This window comes from Aethalodelphis obliquidens, unplaced genomic scaffold, assembly GCF_003676395.1.
Source record: "Aethalodelphis obliquidens isolate GAN/ISIS:26980383/991018 unplaced genomic scaffold, ASM367639v1 scaffold87, whole genome shotgun sequence".
NCBI lineage: Eukaryota > Metazoa > Chordata > Mammalia > Artiodactyla > Delphinidae > Aethalodelphis > Aethalodelphis obliquidens.
Window position 1 is genome coordinate 6,595,903 of NW_020838031.1, and position 18,816 is coordinate 6,614,718.

The following is an 18,816-nucleotide window of genomic DNA, read 5'->3' on the forward strand; positions in this document are numbered from 1 at the left end:
GCGCGGCAGGGGGCGGGGCTCCGGGGGCGCGCGGCGCGGGGCAGCGGGCGACGTGGGGGCGCGCGGCGCGGCGCGGGGGGCGGGACTCCTAGGGGCGCGCGGTGCACAGCCCGGGCGCGCGGGGCTGGCGGGCGCGGCGCTGCCAATCGCAGACAAAGGCCGCCCCAGTGAATCATGTGGTGCCGGGGGAGGAAGTGCGGCTTATTTTCTTTCCTCCAGTCGCTGGGCTCTGGGTGGAGCGCGATGCTCGGAGACCCCCGCGGGGGCGGCGGCGGCCGCGAGCCCAGATGAAGCCCGAGCGCCCCGGCCGTGCCGTAGCGCCCCCGGCCCGATGGAGGCCCAGCCGTGGGACCCCCTACGCAACGACTCGCTGCCGCCTACGCTGACCCCGGCCGTACCCCCCTACGTGAAGCTTGGCCTCACTATCGTCTACACCGTGTTCTATTCGCTGCTCTTCTTGTTCATCTACGTGCAGCTCTGGCTGGTGCTGCGCTACCGCCACAAGCGGCTCAGCTACCAGAGCGTCTTCCTCTTCCTCTGCCTCTTCTGGGCCTCCCTGCGGACGGTTCTCTTCTCCTTCTACTTCAAAGACTTCGTGGCGGCCAATGCGCTCAGCCCCTTCGTCTTCTGGCTGCTCTACTGCTTCCCCGTGTGCCTCCAGTTCTTCACCCTCACGCTGATGAACTTGTATTTCACGCAGGTGAGTCTCGGGAGGCCGCCCCCGCGGGCGGGAGGCACCTGGAGGGCGCTCACCTGGAGGGGGCGATGGCAGCCGCCGGGGCGGGTCACAGAGCCACCGGCCTGAGAGGGTCCGGGGAAGAAGCATTGGTTCTGGGGTGGTCCGAGCCCTGTCCTACCTGCAGGCCGTTGTCCCAGGTAACGCCCTCCCATTCCCAAGGGAGGCGAGGGAGAAGGGACAGGAAAGTGAAGGCTGGAGGCCACCGCAGCCTCTGCCCTCAGCTCAGCATCACCCAGTGGGTATGGTCCTCCGTGCGCGGGGAGCAGCATCTCCGTGCACACAGGAGAATCGGTATTGATGGGAGGTGTGCCCCCCAGGGACACTGGAACCCTAGAGTTTTCCCTCTATCCCCTCATCCCAAAGGATCTAACCCCCCAGCCCGGAAAGATCACCTGCACGTTGGCCTCCAGGTTGGGGCCAGACACTGGCTTTGTGAGGCAGGGTGGGACTGCCCTGTTTTGGATGGGATGTTTTGAGCCTCCAGAGTGGGAGCCCTGCTGAAGTGCAGCTTGCTAACTCATTCCACAGGATTGCTAAACAGCAGTCGGGGCAACACCCAGCTCCTGAGCTGATGCGGCGGGAAGTCAGGGTTGCTGTCTGAGCTCATCTGAGAGGCCCCGAGAAAAAGCCGTAAAAGTTTGCTGGGGCCCTTTTACAGGCACACGGGAGTCGTTTTAGGAGGCAGATTGTTAATAAGCTAACGGGAGAACGTGCGAATTGACTTGGCTGCTGTGACGGTTGACTTAATGAAGTACAGTAATTGGAAAGTACTTTGCAAATACTGTGTAAAAGCATTGCATAAAGGTGTAATAGCACAATACCGTCGTCATCATCATTGTCATCTCTGCTTCTCATTAGCTTTCCAAGCACTAAAATGTCCATTTTCACTAGGACCCTGCCCAGGGGTGAGGCACCAACCACATCACCTGGTAAGGGGAATTTGTACCAGCAAGCATTCCATTCCTTTTAATAGTGTCCTTATTTATTAAAAGAAAATGCTGTTGCTTCAAAAAAAAAAAAAAGGAAAAAAAGAAAAGTTAGAAAACGGATTGCCCTGGTGTAGTGGGAGCCCCTGACTGAAAATTTGGAGGAAATACTTTTGGCTAAAAACTAACATATGTACCCTTTAGTAGCTATTATAATCTTATCAAAAGGGATCTATACTCAAAGCCTTCTCCTTGGTCCAGTGTATCAGCATATTTTCCAGTCCACAAGTAATGTGTATCATCTGTCCAAATACAACTTTTAAACCCGAAAACCAGTTCAGGCAGTCAGCTACGTTGCAGACACTCTGGCTTGTTCATTGGATGGAAAGGGCTGATTCCAGCAAGATACATAAGTCAGGTAGGTTGATGTTCCTTCAAGAACTGTGACGATGATCTGATTGCATATTGAGATCTTTATTCTGGTCCCTTTCTGAGAAAAAAAGGACAGCGTAAAGCACTGCCATGGCTCTCTGGCACTCACATGCAAATTCTGCACTCAGAGCTGGATTAGGGGCAGGGCTTCACATTTTCTGCACCATCTGCTGGCTGGTGAGTAAATGCTGAGCGAGGGAAAGAGTGACCAGGCCCACAGCCTTGCAAGCCAAGAGGCTGCAAGCCACCACTCTAGCTTCTTTGTAACTGTCAGGACTTGTTTTCTTTATATCTCCAGGGTGGCTGGCAGGGGCAAGTGGTACTAACTGGTGGCATCTCAGACCCTGGCAGAGAAGCCATTCTCTGGCTTCCTGGCAGATACTCTGATACTTCTGGGGTGTTATAAAGGGGTCGCCCTTTGACTCCCTGCTCAGACGCCCCTCTCCCCCCTCCCCTCCCACATGCCTTCTCTTAGGCAGGGTTCTTAACCACTGGAATGGCTGGGGGACCTTTAAGGATTACTGCGGCCTGGGGCCCTTCTTAGAGCACATAAATCCGATTTCGGAGGGTGGCGGGTAGTGGCTAACAATGAAGAAGCCTGTGCTGTGTGCTAGGCTTGGTTCTAAGCGGTTTGTCTTATTTATTCTTCCCAAGAACCCTCTGAGGGAAGTACGGATGGTGTCCCCATTTTTCAGAGGTGGGTCAGGGAGGTTGTATGACTCACTCAAGGTCACACGACCAGTGAGCCCTGGAGCCAGGAGTCGTCCCTCCTCCCCCACCTCCTCACCCCGCCTCCAGACCCCGCCTCCAGACCAGGCTGTACAGCAGGGGCTCCGAGGCCAAGGCTGCCAGCTTCTGGGCCAGGGCAGCCCTGCACGAGGCAGGTCTGTCTGCAGAGCTGGGGTGGAGGGTCTGGGGGGGGGGGCGGCCGGGAAGGGCCGGGTTGGGGGGTGAGTTCAGCGGCGTCTGGGCAGCCAGACGTCTCCCCCAGCTGTTCTCTCTCCTAATTTGGGGTCTGGCCCTCAGACTGCTGGGGTTCCTGGGTGTGACTGAATGCGGCGGGCTCAGCTGCCCTCTGGTTCAGCCTTGTCTTGAGCCCTGGGGCAGATTCCTGCCATTACAGGCTGGTTTGAGGAAGGAAAAGGAGAAGTGAGGCCTCTCGGTGGGGAAGAGGTGGTGTGATTACTGGACACTGAGGCAGGAGCCAGCACCTACTGCGCCTTAGAGTGCGGTGGGGAAGCTGCAGGGGGGTTACTGTGGGCGCCTGGGGCTCAGGGTGGGCCAGCAAAGGCCTGTGAATCCGGGCAGCACCTGGCGTGTCTCCCAGGGCCAGTTACCGACCTGCTGCAGGACAAGGGCAGCCCTAGCGCTCTCCCCAGGGTTGGAGCGGGTTAAAGGAGGTGCCCTCTGTGCTGCATCCTTCCGCCCCTCCTCTCCCTCAGTTAAGGTGCTCTTTCTGCATCTCCCAATAGCCGGAGCCCAGGCTCTGGCCAAACCACAGTCCTGAACGTCAGGCCCCAGCACTGGCTCGGCCCTTTATCAGCCCACTGTGTCATTGAAATAATTTTTCCCACCAACCTGCAGCTTTTATGTTTGTCAAATGGCCGTGGCCCTGGGCCTCCCATTGCGGGGAGGATGGAAGTCACCAGTTCCTCACAGCTGTAGCTCGCAACGCTGAGAGTCAAAGGGACTGGGGGGTCCAGCCCTTCATTCTGCAGATGAGGCAGCCGAGGCCTCGGGGATTCTGGTGACTTGTACTGGGTCCCCCAGCCAGGCACACAGAGCCAGGAAGAGTGCTTGCTGCACACAACACCCTGCAACTCAATGCATCCTGGTCCGGGAGCGAGGAGGCAGCTGGAAGGCTAATCCAGGGACCCTGTCTTCTCCACCCCACCAGGAAAAGGGAGGTGGTGACCTCAGGCATAAGTGGATCTCGCTAGGGCTCTTGGCAGTCAATTTAATCAAGAAATGTTTACCGAATCTGTTGTGTGCCAGGCCCTAATCTAGGAGTTGTGAAGAGGGAAGCTTCTAGGCCTCTTGATGATTATGAAGAAGTAAGAAGCTTAGGAATACACACTTAGGAAGCCTTTGCTGGTCCCCAAGTACCTTATTTCAAAGCTAGGAGCACACAGTTGCACAGGGGCCGGGAATCCTCACCTCTGCACCAACCGTGGCTGCCCGGCCCCTGGCAGCGGCTCCTCGTGGTCACTCAGTGGACTCACAGCCGCCAGAGCTGTGTGTGTGTGTGTGTGTGTGTGTGTGTGTGTGTACACACACACACACATGCAGGACCAGGAGAAGTTTCTTTATTAACGTTCAGTCTACCATCTACCACCAGCACTTCCCAGGAAGTCACTTCCTGATTTTACTTCTAAAAACTGCCCCCCAAGAAGAAGCTTTCCAATTTTAACAGCCCGATTTCGCAAGATCTGTCCTCCAAGCACTAGCTCTTTGTTCTCTCTGTCCCCCACTCTTGTGGCTTCAATGCCGAAGGGCTCGCCTGCCAACGTCAGGGGAACCAAATTTCCTTCACGGCCTCCGCACTCGTGGGAACAGTTAGCCTCTTCTCAGCGTATCTGAGCTCCAGCCCATTGACCAGGAAGCCGTGAATTTTCAACAGCAGAGGCTGAGCTGAGAATGGTCAGTGTTGTCCCTGTGCTGTGAGCCCAGACCTGTGGCTCCCATTCCCATTGGAGCCTGGGTCTGGTCCCACACAGCCTCACGCCTGTAGGTTTTTGCTGCATCCTTTTGCTCCCCTGCCTTTCCCTGGGTCAGACGAGCAGGGACTAGCAGGGAGGCAGAAAGAGCGCATCATCGTAAGGCCCTTTTCATTGCTCAGGTGGGTGGTGTGCGGCAGTGCCCTTCCCGCCAGAGGGCTGTGATGCGCCCCCATCTTCCAGCCCCCAGAGACGTCAGCTCGGAGGTTCCGGGTGGAGCAGTGAGGACTGGTCTGATTGGATAAGAGCATTGATGAAATTGATGCCACTCATCCGAATGACATCCCTAAGAGTGTCAGGTTTTTGGAAGCATCATAGTGTGTGATCCCAGGATCTGTTTTCATCCGCTGATTCCTGATCGCCTTTCAGTTCCAGGGAGAGGAGAGAAGCCTCTTCCCTGTTCTAGGTCTGGCACGTCTGTTATCTCAGGACGGAAATGGCCTCAGCACACAGGTGACCATACCTGGCACGTAGGCACCCCCAGAGGTCCGCAGAGCTTGTAAATATTTTACTTTTGATTCATCCTGTGGCTAAAGTTTAGAGCCTGTTAACCTCTGAGGACAGAGGAGGTCCGAGTGGTTTTACTTGAGTGGGTTATTTCCTCAAACTTGGGCGTGGAGGACGCAGGAAAGGAAGTCCAGACAGTGCCCGAGTCAGTATTTTAAACCTTGTGTGTCACATAGGGTCTCTGTTGCATGTTGTTTTTTCTTTTTTAGACATCTCTTTAAAAACATAAAAACGATTCTTAGCTCACAGGCTGCAGGCTGAACTTGGTCCTCGGCACAAGGTTAGGACAAAGCCGGCATGTGTCACCAAGCTCCCATCCCACCTTGCTGTTATTTTTACTGTGACAGGTCCTTCGGGCACGTTGGAAACAGGCCGTGGCTTCTCAGCTTGTGGTTAGAGTGTCGTTCACTCAGCGAACAGATCTCATCAATCACCTGCACACGGGTGTCTGGGCTCAGAGACAGTAAGCTGGAATTTGTGCCCTGAGGGGCCACAGACTATAGGGAAAGACAGACAAACTGAGGCGGCAGTGCCGGGAGCCACATGCCACCCACAGCACCCGGGGGAGGGGGGACCTGTCTCGGCCTGCGAGGCGTGGGGGAGCTGGGGAGACACAGACGAGGGGCCTTGGGCTGGACATCTTGTGATGTCACCTTTAATGACAGACACACCGGTCAGGCTACATAGTGTGTAAAGCACAGGGTAAACGTCTGCACACACTGCTCTCCTCGCTCCCCAGACCTAAGAGCCGTCAGAGGTCACGTTGCCCATCAGGCCATGTGACGGTCTGTTGGTTGTGTGTGACCGGGGGCAGACAGGGAGGGACATGGGCCGAATGTGAGCCCGGCTGGCTCCTGTGGGCCCAGCCCCGGCAGGACCACAGCCCTGTCCTGATGAGACTGCATCACTGTCCGCACAGAGGCCCTGGTCCTCCCAGCTTTCAGTCTCACAGTCTACTGACATGACCTTGAAGACACATTTCACTCACTCGACAAGTGTGTTCTTAAAATTGGGGTGAAATTCACGTCCCGTAAAATTAACCATTTTAATATGTATGACTTAGTGGCATTTAGTATATTCACATTATTATGCAACGATCACCTCTGTTCAGTTCCAGAACATTTTCATCCCTCCAAAAAGACCCTCCACGCCCATTGAGCAGTCACTCCCTTTCCCCCGCTCACCCCAGTCCCTGGCGGACACCGATCTACTTTCTGTGGACTGGCCTGTCCTGGATACTTCACATCAAAAGAGTCATACACTAAGTGGCCTTTCGTGTCTGGCTTCTTTCACTCAGCATGACGTTTTCGAGGTTCATCCGTGTCGTAGGGTGTGTCACTAGCCCATTCCTTTTTAAGGCTGGCTGACGTTCCATCACAAGTGTGTTCCACAGTTCGCTTACCCACTCATCTGCAGAGGGACACTAAGGTTGCTTCAGCACGTGTTTCTGAGTGTCTGTTATTCCCTGGAGGCTGTGCAGATTGGGTGAAGGTCACACGTAGTTCCTGCTTTCAGGGAACTTGGCGTTGAACAGGGAGAAGAAGAGACCACGTAAATTCTGTCTCCATGGTGCCAGTGGCCCATGTGACTTAGTGACAGTCCTTACAGTGGTGACACCAGGTGCGAGATGTTTCTGATAGAAGATTGGGGGCTTAATTCACTCCGTCATCTCTGTAATTCTCCCTCTAGGACACACGCGTTAAACAGAACCAACGGCTTTGCTACTATTTAAGTGTAAGTCAAATCCTTTCGCCCTGCTTTGTTCACGGCAGCCTCTTGGGGTCCAGGCCACCACCAGGATGGAAGAGTGAAGCTGGGGGAGGGCTGGCCCCGACCCTTGGGGCCATGCGGAGCTGTGTCACCCCTCCCACGACAGACTTGGTGGCATGTGTTGCTTCCTCTTGGGTTCTCCCTGCTCGGGGTGGGACATTCTCAGTTCCCTTCATTGCTTCTGATGGGATGTGGGTTTGTCCCTCACCGTCCTGGTCATTATCCCAGGTGTCTCCATCCAGTGTCCTTCAGTGAGTTGGGGGCAGCGCAGCAGCAGACCCGCGTCTCGCTCCCCGAGAGCAGTTTCTGTCACCACGTTCCTTCCCCTGGAGGAGGTACCGCCGGCCGTCCTCTTGGGCAGGATACAGGAGCATCCTCTGACCTCGTCTGAGTCTGTTTGGCTGCTACCATGAAACACGACAGACTGGGCAGCTTCAACACCAGGAATTTCTTTTTCCTCTTCTTTCTTTCTTTTTTTTTTTTAACAATCCATTGCTTTCTTTTCTTTCTTTAAAAATTTTTTATTTTATATTGGAGTATAGTTGATTTACAGTGTTGTTAGTTTCAGGTGTGCAGCAGAGTGATTCAGTTATACATATGCATATATCTGTTCTTTTTCAAATTCTTTTCACATTTAGGATTATTACAAGATATTGAGTCCCCTGTGCTATACAGTAGGTCCTTGTTGGTTGTCTGTTTTATCTATAGTGGTATGTATTTGTCAGTCCCAAACTCCTAATTTATCCCCCCCGCTCCACCTCTCCCCTTTGGTAACCATAAGTTTGTTTTCTATGCCTGTGAGTCTGTTTCTCTTTTGTAAATAAGTTCTTCTGTATCATTTTTTTTAGATTTCACATATGAGTGATATATTTGTCTTTCTCTGTCTGACTTACTTTCCTTAGTATGATAATCTCTGGGTCCATCCATGTTGCTGCAAATGGCATTATTTCATTCTTTTTTATGGCTGAGTACTATTCCATTGTATATATGTACTACATCTTCTTTATCCATTCCTCTGTTGACGGACATTTAGGTTACTTCTATGTCTTGGCTATTGTAAATAGTGCTGCTATGAACATTGGGGTGCGTGTACCTTTTCGAATTATAGTTTTCTCTGGATATATGCCCAGGAGTGGGATTGCTGGATTGTGTGGTAGCTCTATTTGTAGTTTTTTAAGGAACCTCCATACTGTTCTCCATAGTGGCTGCACCAGTTTACATTCCCACCAACAGTGTAGGAGGGTTCCCTTTTCTCCACACCCTCTCCAGCATTTATTGTTTGTAGACTTTTTGATGAGGGCTGTTCTGACTAACACTAGACACTTCGCTCTCTCAGGAGGCTGGTCGCCTGAGGGCAGGGTGTCGGTAGGGTCGGGCTCTGGCAAGGGCCTCTTCCTGCTTGCAGACAGCCGGCTTCCCGTCGCGTCCTCACGTTGTAGGGAACAGAGGGAGGCTCCTTGGGGTCCCTTTGATAAGAGCACCAATCCCACCCACGAGGACTCCACCCTCCTGACCTGAGTGTTCAGAGGCCTCCCCTCCTAATACCATCACAGTGGGGGTTAGGATTTCAACCTGTGAATTTGGGGCGGACACAAACATGCAGTTCATAAAAAATACCACACTGCTCCCAGCAAGGGCAGGAGTTCCAGGAAACCTCAGAATTGTCCTTCCTTCTGAGGCAGAAAGTTATTTTCTGGAGGGAAAAAAAACCCCTGAGGCCTCTTCACTACCTATTCTGTAGTTCGTACATCATTTGCCAAGAGGATGGGGGTCCAGTGGCGAGCCGTGGCCCGATGCTGCTGCAGCCACACGAAAGCCTGAGGCCTTGGGGCCCGGCTGGCTGGTAACCCAGCTGAGCTTCCTAGGTGGAGAAGTGTATCTTCCGTGCTATGGTGTGTTACCTTATTTAAGCGTTTAGAACAATTATGGGCAGGGCCCTGGCAGGTAAACTGTGAACTGCCGTCGTGGCAGGAGCAGTTCAGAAACATCGAACCGAACATGGTACCTTGTGTGGCCACAGCCCTCCCTCCCGCAGAGGGAGACGCCTGCCAGGGAGGCTGATGGGCGTTGTTCACCTCCACCTGCGACCCGGGCTGCCCTGGGGGCGGCTGGGCCCGCGTCCCTCCCCTACAAGTCAGGCCCACCCCCACTTAGAAGCAAGGCTGCAGCGATCCCTGTGGGGCTGGGATCCCTCTGGGAACTTCGTGTCATGGTTTTGAAAGGAGAAGTTACCGTGATGAACATTCGTACTGACCCTCTTATCTTACAGGGGGACCCTGAGGCCCAGGAGCGTAAAAGAGAGTTTATCAGGGGTGAGCAAAGAAGCAGGTTCAGGGAATTCCCTGGTGGTCCAGTGGTCAGGGCTTGGTGCTTTCACTGCTGTGGGCCTGGATTCAATCCCTGGTCCGGGAACTAAGATCCTACCAGCCGAGCGCGGCCAAAAAAAAAAGGCAGGTTCATGGCAGTCTGGCCAGCTGCGCACCCCTGAACCCAGACGCTCGGGTAGCAAGAGATGACACAGGAAAAATCAGGGCGCCTGAAGGCCAGCGTTCCGTGTGTCGTCAGGTGGCCTTGAGGGCCTTTGGACAGGCGTGCCCTCCAGGGTGCTGCTGCCCGTCGTGGGTGGTACCTGTGGGCCTGACTTGACCAGTGTGGAGCCCAGAGTCTGCGGGGTGGCCTGGCGGGTGCTGGTGATGTTGGATGGAGGTGCAGTTCAGTTGATAGGGACAGAGAGGCTCTGGTGAGCCGCCGGGGCGGGTGGAGGAGAGAGGAGCTTGGCTGGACCCCTGGGAACTGGAGCAGGAGAGGAGCCTTCAGGAAGGGAGGGGGCAGGTGGAGACGCCTGTATCCCGCGAGACCTCATCCCTTCATCATTTGCAAAGGGGTCCTGAGACTACAGGGCAGAGAAGTGTGAGGCTGAGCTCCTGCCTTCGTGGGGCTCCCAGGCTGACTGGGGATAGGCTACACACACACACACACACACACACACACACTCACGAGCCTGAGGAGGGCTCTCCAATGCTGACTGGGGATAGGCTACACACACACACACACACACACACACACACACACGCACACACGCGCGCGCGCGCGCGCGCCTGAGGAGGGCTCTCCGGTGCTGGCTCAGCTGGACAGGAAGGGAGCAGAGCTCTCAGGAGAGCGGGAGAAGGCTGAGGATGCTTCCAGGGAGTTCTGGGCTTTACAGAAGTTCAGAGGAGAGGGAGCATCAATGTTGGTCCTGAGATCACAAATGAAAGCAGCTCGCCTAAGTGCTGGGGGGCCTCTGTCCCGACGGTCAGCGTGAGGCCAGGCAGTGAGTAGGACTGGCTCCCTGAACCACGCACTTGCCAAGTTCAAAGACAGGAGATGACAGGGTGAAGACCTGACCTTGGGAGCCAGTCACCTCCCTGGGGGCCTGTCACACCTGCCCAGGTGGGGGCACAGAGCACGTCTTGGCTCCAGGCTGCTGCACCCAGAATGACTTGGCATGGACAGCATACTCCTTTTTCTATCATGGGGTTCCGTGGCTTTTTTTTTTTTTTTTTTTTTTGCGGTACTGGGGCCTCTCACTGTTGCGGCCTCTCCCGTTGCGGAGCACAGGCTCCGGACGCACAGGCTCAGCGGTCATGGCTCACGGGCCCAGCCGCTCCGCGGCATGTGGGATCTTCCTGGACCGGGGCACGAACCCGTGTCCCCTGCATCGGCAGGCGGACTCTCAACCGCTGCGCCACCAGGGAAGCCCTCCGTGGCTTTTTTTGAGGAAATTTTATTTTTCATTCAAGCATAGTTGATTCACGGTGTTGTGTTAGTGTCAGGTATCCAGCCAAGTGATTCAGTTATACATATACATAAATCTGTTCTTTTTCAGCTTCCTTTCCCTTATGGGGAGTAGAGTTCCCTGAGCTGTACAGTTGGTCCTTGTTGGTTATCTATTTTACGTATTCTGTGGCTTTAAAAACAGGACCAGTGTCTGCAGACGTAGAGACATCGCCGCCCTCGCTCTTAGAGAGTTGACCTTGCGGGGATTGCTATGCAAAGGGAGACGTCCTGCATTTGAATTCAGCGGGCTCCAAAAATTTAAAAACTGCAGGTTGAGTCACCCTGCTCTGGTGAATGAGGATGCTTAGCATGTGGAAACACAGACTAATGACTGTCACCCAGGGCGACCAGGGCCTCAGGGTTTGCATAATTTCCCCAATATATCAGGAAGTGGCCAACAGAGAGGGATCACAAGCGCAAATCGTGAATGTGTCAGTGGTTCCTAAACTTCTTGAGTACGAAAGTTCCTTTTATGGTCAAGAGAGCATTTATGATCACAGTTTAGCAGCTGTGCATTTAGAATCGTGGTTTGAGAGCGTTTGCAGGGACTGGTAGTAATAATATAGCAGCAGGAGGGGCAGCAAACACATAAATGCTGAGATAGTGTCTGGTAGGTGGCAGGCATTTGGCTGAGTACTCTTATCTGTGGTAATTCACCTAATCTTCACAAAAACCTATGAGATGGGCACTATTATTAGTCTCATTTTACAGATGAGGTACTTGAAGCACAGAGAGGTTAGGTAACTTTTCTAAAGTCACACAGCTGATTATTGGTGGAGCCAAGATTCAAGCCCAGGGGAGCCAGCTCCGGAGTCCACACTCTTTTTTTTTTTCCAAGTTTTTATAATATATACATATACATACATACATACATACATACATTTATTTATTTATTTATTTATGCATAACCCGCCCAGCATGGGTTGCAGGATCTTAGTTTCCTGACCAGGGATCAAACCAGGGCCATGGCAGCTCCTCCATGAACTGAGTCCTAACCACTGGACCGCCAGGGAATTCCCCAGAGTCCACACTCTTAACCATCTTTAGGCGTCTCTCTGCTGGAGATGGACACACAGCTGTGACCTGCAGACGGTGGAATACCCAGCCTTAGTGAGAACGCATGAATGAGAGCCAAGTGTCTCAGCATCGATACATTGTAAATACCTTGTGACAGGTGAACAGACAAGTTGCAGAAGCGTATGGAAGGCATTGATTCGAACAAAGTGAGAAACCATGCAAGATGGGACTATATATTGTTTATCCTCGTAAAAGTAGAAGCCTGCTGGCTATCAGAACACCAAAGTCAGGTGGCCATTCCCTCTGCAGAGGAGGGAGGGATCAGAACCAAGGAGAGAGACGCTGGGGGCTTCAATGGTGTCTTTTTATTTATTAGAAATAAAATGAACTGGAGCGAACAGGGCAGTGTCAAAGGTGACTGAACTGCAGGGTGGGTAGTGAATTTTGGTTACTTTATTTCTTTGTGTATATGTGACATAGTTTATAGTAAAGTTTAAACCTACTATAAATGTGTAACATTTTCAAACAAATTTGCATACATACATTTAAAAATAGTATGTGAGAGAGAGAGGAGGAGGAGGAGGCAGAGATTGGTTTAGACATGCGTCTGTGCTTGGTGCACACAGAGTTACAGACCTTCTTGGTTACTGTGAGGGTCTCCAGGGGCCTCAGCCCCCGGGCGGGACCACAGACACAGAAGCAGGTGTGCAGCCTGAGCCTGGGGTCTGGAGCCTGTTCAGGATGGGAGGGTTGTGAAGTGTCCACCTGCCTGTTTTCTTCTAAAGGGGCAGCGCTTCAGGAAGAGGTGGCACCGCAGCGGAGACTCGGTGACACGGGTCGTGCTCTGGGGGGGTGGGGGTGGGTGTGGAATTTATAAAGCAAAATGGCCACATAGAGAAATTGTGAATAAAGTGCAGGTCTGGAGGCATAGCGCTTCATTGAGCTGTCACGGGCGCTGCCTCTGGGGACAGAAGAGGTTACTTTTGTTTAGTTTCTCTGAATGCACACGAGTCACTGTCATCCCCACAAGGAGGAGCCTGGGACGTTTCTGCCAGAAGCAGCCAGCATGCTTCATTAGGAAAAATGATTGTAAAGCAGCAAAGGCCAGCTGGGGTTGGTAGGAGGAAAACACAGGCAAGCAGGACTTCAAAGGGTGGGAACAGAAGGGGTGAGCCGTTCAGGGGCTGTAATTTATGAGGGGAGGGAGGCCGAGGGCAGCAGCTGCTTCTAGAACCTTTGTACTTCTGTCACCCGTGTACGTCATAGGCGGCTCTCTGGGCCCTCCTGCGTCATCCGGGAGGTGGCGGGAAGGGCCTGGGGTTGCCCAGAGGGCACAGAGCTCCACGGGTGGGCGGGAGGGGGGCTGGGAACAGAGGCGGGCTCTCCCCACCCCAGCCTCCCTCCCTGGGGCCAGCTTGGGGGTGGGGACGTCCTCCCGCTTCCCCAAACTGGAATTAAACCTTCAGAAAGTCACCTGGCTTTCCCGTCCTGGGCGTCAGTTCTAGGTAAGACTCCGCAAGGCCGTGGAAATGATGCTGAGACCGACAGGAATGGGTGCGGGGAAGATGCTTTAGTCCCACAACAGGATGGGAGTTTCCATGGAAACTGCTGCTCTGCCCCTCTCTCTCGGCCGCACCCCTGCCTCCCGCCTCTCCTTCCCTCTGCTCTGCCATCCCGGGGGGTCCCGGGGCCCAGGCTCCTGATCTTAAACCAGGTCCTAGTGCCCTTGAATAATCTCTCGCATTTCACAAACACATTTTTAAAGAGTAGCTGATGCTCTAGAATAGCCTCCCCGCTGCCACTTCCTCCTGCCTCCCCCCGCTTCCCCTCCAGGCCCCTCCCCATCTGCCCAGCCCCCCACGGTTATACAGTACTGCTTCCGAGCAGCGGCTGACACCCTGATGGTCCCTCACCCAGGCCTCTCTCTCCCCCTTTGCCCGCCTACGCGCCACTGGCACCCCCGGGCCAGCTCCTTGCCTGCTGTTCTGCTCCTTTATGTTGACTGAGACCAGTTCACACTCTGTACTGTTCTCCATTTAAAGCTCTACATCCACAGACTTGCCCAACCATCACCACCATCAATTTCAGAACATTTTTTTTATTGAAGTATAATTGATTTACAAGGTTGTGTTCATTTCTGCTGTACAGCACAGTGATTCAGTTATGCATATATACACATTCTTTTTCATATTCTTTTCCATTATGGTTTATCACAGGATATTGAATATAGTTCCCTGTGCTCTACAGTAGGACCTGTTGTTTATCCATCCTACAGATAATAGTTTGCATCTGCTAACCCCAGACTCCCAATCCGTCCCTCCCTCACCCTCACCCCTGCTTGGCAACCACAGGTCTGTTCTCTATGTCTGTGAGTCCGTTTCTGGTTCATAAAAGTTCAGAACATTTTTCTGTCACCCCCAGAAGAAACCCTGGAGCCCTTAGCAGTCACCCACACTTCTCCCCAACCCCCCAGACCCAGGCAACCGCTAAGCTACATTCTGTCTTTGTTTTCCCTGTAAACATACACCTCTGTTTTCACCTTCTCTCTGAACCCCTAGTCCAGGCCCTTTGTCTCTGGTCCCCCACCCCTGCCCCCCTCTAAAAGCACAGCTCTGATTTCAGATTGTATGGCTTCTACTGAAAGCCTTCTGATTCTCTTACAGGGAAGTGCATGTGCCTTACCTGACTAAAGGCTGCTGCCTGGACTTGTATCCTAGCCTAGCCTGCTGTCCACCTGGCCCACCCCAGGGGGTCCAGGTTCCCCGCAGGCTGTCTCACTTCCTCACAACTCACACCCCCCTCACACCCTGTCTGTATCTGGTTGTAGTTTCTGGAGGTCAGGACCAACGTTTCCTTATTTTCACAATTCTCGGTTCCAGATCTGGCGCTGTGTCAGCTGAGCTGTCACCAATACCACCAGTCTGAATGTGGGGAGAATTTGAATTTTTGTCTGACCTCACTTGTTCCCCAGCCACTCACAGGTCCCTGTCGTCCTGCCCTCCCATCTGGCAGGTCTGGTTTTGCAGGGAGCCAGCGGAGCCCACACTGTCCGTAGCAGGGGCTGTAAGATATGAAGGAGTAATTCGTCCTTGTCTGCCTCCCCCTCAGGAGCCCTGTCCTCCTCCCAGCTGGATTCCTGCTGAGGTCAGTGGGAGCCAACGCAGACTCTAGGAGATGGGCAGCCCGATAAGAGAGCAGGAGTCAGCCCCAGAGGGTTAGCTCCACTTCTGGGCACTAATCAATCTTCAGTGAATTTCCCTGGAACACAGACAGGGGTGGGGGAGGGATGAGTAGGAGAGTTTAGAATTTTTTTTTTTGAAAACTTGGTCCAGACATTTATGTACTGTACTTAATGAGGGCAAAAATGATGCTGCAATTAAATGTATACTGTGTCAGTTTAAAATGCCAGGAATTTAAATGCAACTTTGAGCAACTTAGGTTTAAGGATTAACTTGAGGACAGGGCAGAGTTTCTAAGCACAACTTGCAAAGGCCCAGGTGAATTCAAGACATAAACAGTTGACCCTTGAACAACATGGGTCCGCCTAGATGTGGATTTTTTTTCCACAGTGGATACTACAGAACTACATGATCTGCGGTTGGTTGAATCTGTGGTTACAAGGAAGCCGCCTTTATGCTGTAGGCCCATGATAAATTCTACTTGGATTTTCACCTGCATGGAGGGTCAGGGAGCCCCTGACCCCCTCGTCGTTCAGGGGTCAGCCGTAATTGCCACAAATTATAAAGAGTGGACAGAGCGTTTACAAATCATGGCTGAGGCTTTGATTTTGATGTCGTTATCTGTCACCGTGGCTTTCAGCTTAGAGAGGATCAAATGGTTTATTTCGTGTCAGACTGTCCCCTTACCTGGTGATGACTTTTCTCCTCCAGGCTGCGATGTGGACTTAATGAGGAACTAAGTTTTGCGGGGTTTCCCCATCTTTTACAGGATGGGGCTTTGGGTTCCTTTTGGGGTAGAATGCTTTGACCTGGGGGACCCCTTGATTGGTGTTCACGGGGGTGAAGGCTGAGTATGATTTTAAAGTTGTCATTTTTTCTTGTTTGTTGTTGTGATTATTATTATTGCTGTTATTAAGGCTGCAGTGACCATTCTACCTGTGCTTAGCACCTTTAAGGGCAGTGTTTCCCAAACTCTGTTCCCTGGAACACTCATTAGGTACACCTTCAGCGGCCAAATAAGTTTGGAAAATTGCTGCATACCTTGCGTTTCCCTTGAAGATTTACAACATAGAGTAATTAGCTTTTTAAAGGCTCTGGGAATTCTTGCAGGGAAAATCTAGGTAGCCTAGCAGTTTCTAAATTTGTTTGCTGACCTAACGCCTATTTCCAGTCACCTTTATGAATTCCCAGTTCTGTGGGCGCACCTTGAGAAACTTGGCGTCAGAGTCAGTTCTTACAAGGAGAATTATGGGGGCAAAGCATGTGATTGTTTATAAAGCTCGAGTCCTGGACCAGATATTTGATCGTCATGGCTGGGAACCCTGACCTTCGCTGTGTTCCAGGAAGGGGCTTCTGGGGTCCAGGCTGGCCTCCCACCCCTGACTCCTTTCAGTGCATCATCCATCCGGCATGTACATTCGGGGCTGCAGGGACCATGGGGAGTAAAGACACGTTTCTTATTGTATTTATGGAGGAGGATGGTGCGCAGGTGGGCTGTGCTTCCACTCGGGAGGGGTCACTGCTTTTGCAACTCTTGGCTGGCGGTGTGGATCTGCAGGTCCCGGGCCCTGAAGACCCAGCGCTGGCCAGGTGGTGGCAGTGAGCTGGGTGCCCCATGGGCCACGGGTTGACCCTGATCCATGCATGTGCTCTCGTGCCGTCCTGGTGGGACCAGGAGCCGCCTGGGGGAGACGAGGCATGATGTGGCCGAGGAACAGGAAGAGCTGATGTGCCCATCACGCGGCCGAGCCCCCGACCTGCAGATCAGCCCCCTGTGCCCAGACCACCTGAGCCCATGGCCTTTCTGGGTTGCATCTCCTCTTGTCATTTGCCCAGTCCAGGTTTTCCCTCACCAGTAGGGACCATAACCCTGTTGAAGGCAGAACGGGTCAAATTTTTCTTGCATCCGTGACAGCACTTTGCACCGAGCTGAGTCCATAGGACGGTACGACCTGTGGGTGGTTTCTGGGAGCCCAGCGATGGCCCTGTCGTATGAGAGTCAACTGAGTTACCTGCCACCGAGTAAGCCCCCCAAGGGTGGCGAAATAGTAAAACGATATTTGTATATTTTGTCGACAAGTTCAAACACTTTTTAAAAAATTACTGTAGTTTCAATATCATATATCACTTATGTGTGGAATCTAAAAAAATGGGACAATTTAACTTGTTTACAAAACAGAAATACACTCACAGACATAGAACACAAAAATGGTTACTGAAGAGGAAAGCGGGGGGTTAAATTAGGAGTTTGGAATTAACACATACAAGCTACTATATGTAAAATAGATAAACAACAAGGACATACAGTATAGCACAGGGAACTATATTCACATCTTATAATAACCTATAATGGAAAAGAATCTGAAAAAGAATATATATATATTCATATATAAATATACACACACACACGTATGTGTGTGTAACTTAATCACTTTGCTGTACACCTGAAACTAACACAACATTGTAAATTAACTATACTTCAATTTAAACACGGTTTAAAAAATACTATAGTTTCTTCTCCCTTTTTTTAACTTCCTGATGAAATTTGAATTTTTATTTATTTATTTATTTATTTTTTACATCTTTATTGGAGTATAATTGCTTTACAATGGTGTGTTAGTTTCTGCTTTATAACAAAGTGAATCAGTTACACATATACATATGTTCCCATATCTCTTCCCTCTTGCATCTCCCTCCCTCCCACCCTCCCTATTCCACCCCTCTAGGTGGTAACAAAGCACTGAGCTGATCTCCCTGTGCTACGCGGCTGCTTCCCACTAGCTATTTTACGTTTGGTAGTGTATATATGTCCATGCCACTCTCTCACTTTGTCACAGCTTACCCTTCCCCCTCCCCGTATCCTCAAGTCCCTTCTCTAGTAGGTCTGTGTCTTTATTTCCATCTTACCCCTAGGTTCTTCATGACATTTTTTTTTCTTAGATTCCATATATATATGTTAGCATACGGTATTTGTCTTTCTCTTTCTGACTTACTTCACTCTGTATGACAGAGTCTAGGTCCATCCACCTCGCTACAAATAACTCAATTTCATTTCTTTTTATGGCTGAGTAATATTCCATTGTATATATGTGCCACATCTTCTTTATCAGTTCATCCGATCATGGGCACTTAGGTTGCTTCCATGTCCTGGCTATTGTACATAGAGCTGCAATGAACATTTTGGTACATGACTCTTTTTGAATTATGGTTTTCTCAGGGTATATGCCCAGTAGTGGGATTGCTGGGTCATATGGTAGTTCTATTTGTAGTTTTTTAAGGAACCTCCATACTGTTCTCCATAGTGGCTGTACCAATTCACATTCCCACCAGCAGTGCAAGAGAGTTCCCTTTTCTCCACACTCTCTCCAGCATTTATTGTTTCTAGATTTTTTAATGATGGCCATTCTGACTGGTGTGAGATGATATCTCATTGTAGTTTTGATTTGCATTTCTCTAATGATTAATGATGTTGAGCATTCTTTCATGTGTTTGTTGGCAATCTGTATATCTTCTTTGGAGAAATGTCTGTTTAGACCTTCTGCCCATTTTTGGATTGGGTTGTTTGTTTTTTTGTTATTGAGCTGCATGAGCTGCTTGTAAATTTTGGAGATTAATCCTTTGTCAGTTGCTTCATTTGCAAATATTTTCTCCCATTCTGAGGATTGTCTTTTGGTCTTGTTTATGGTTTCCTTTGCTATGCAAAAGTTTTG

General features: G+C 51.5%; 1 protein-coding gene across 2 annotated transcripts in view; it reads left to right on the top strand.

The window, feature by feature from the left end:
* The first annotated feature begins 147 nt into the window (after positions 1 to 147).
* The window catches only part of GPR137B (G protein-coupled receptor 137B), a 52,262-nt gene continuing 33,593 nt past the window's right edge, over positions 148 to 18,816 (top strand). The window contains exon 1 of one of the 2 annotated variants that reach the window (XM_027094108.1): positions 148 to 700. In XM_027094108.1, the coding sequence (XP_026949909.1) occupies positions 332 to 700 (369 nt within the window). In that variant the 5' untranslated portion in view covers positions 148 to 331. The remainder of the gene's footprint in view (positions 701 to 18,816) is intronic. The other variant, XR_003430252.1, reaches the window with a different exon arrangement.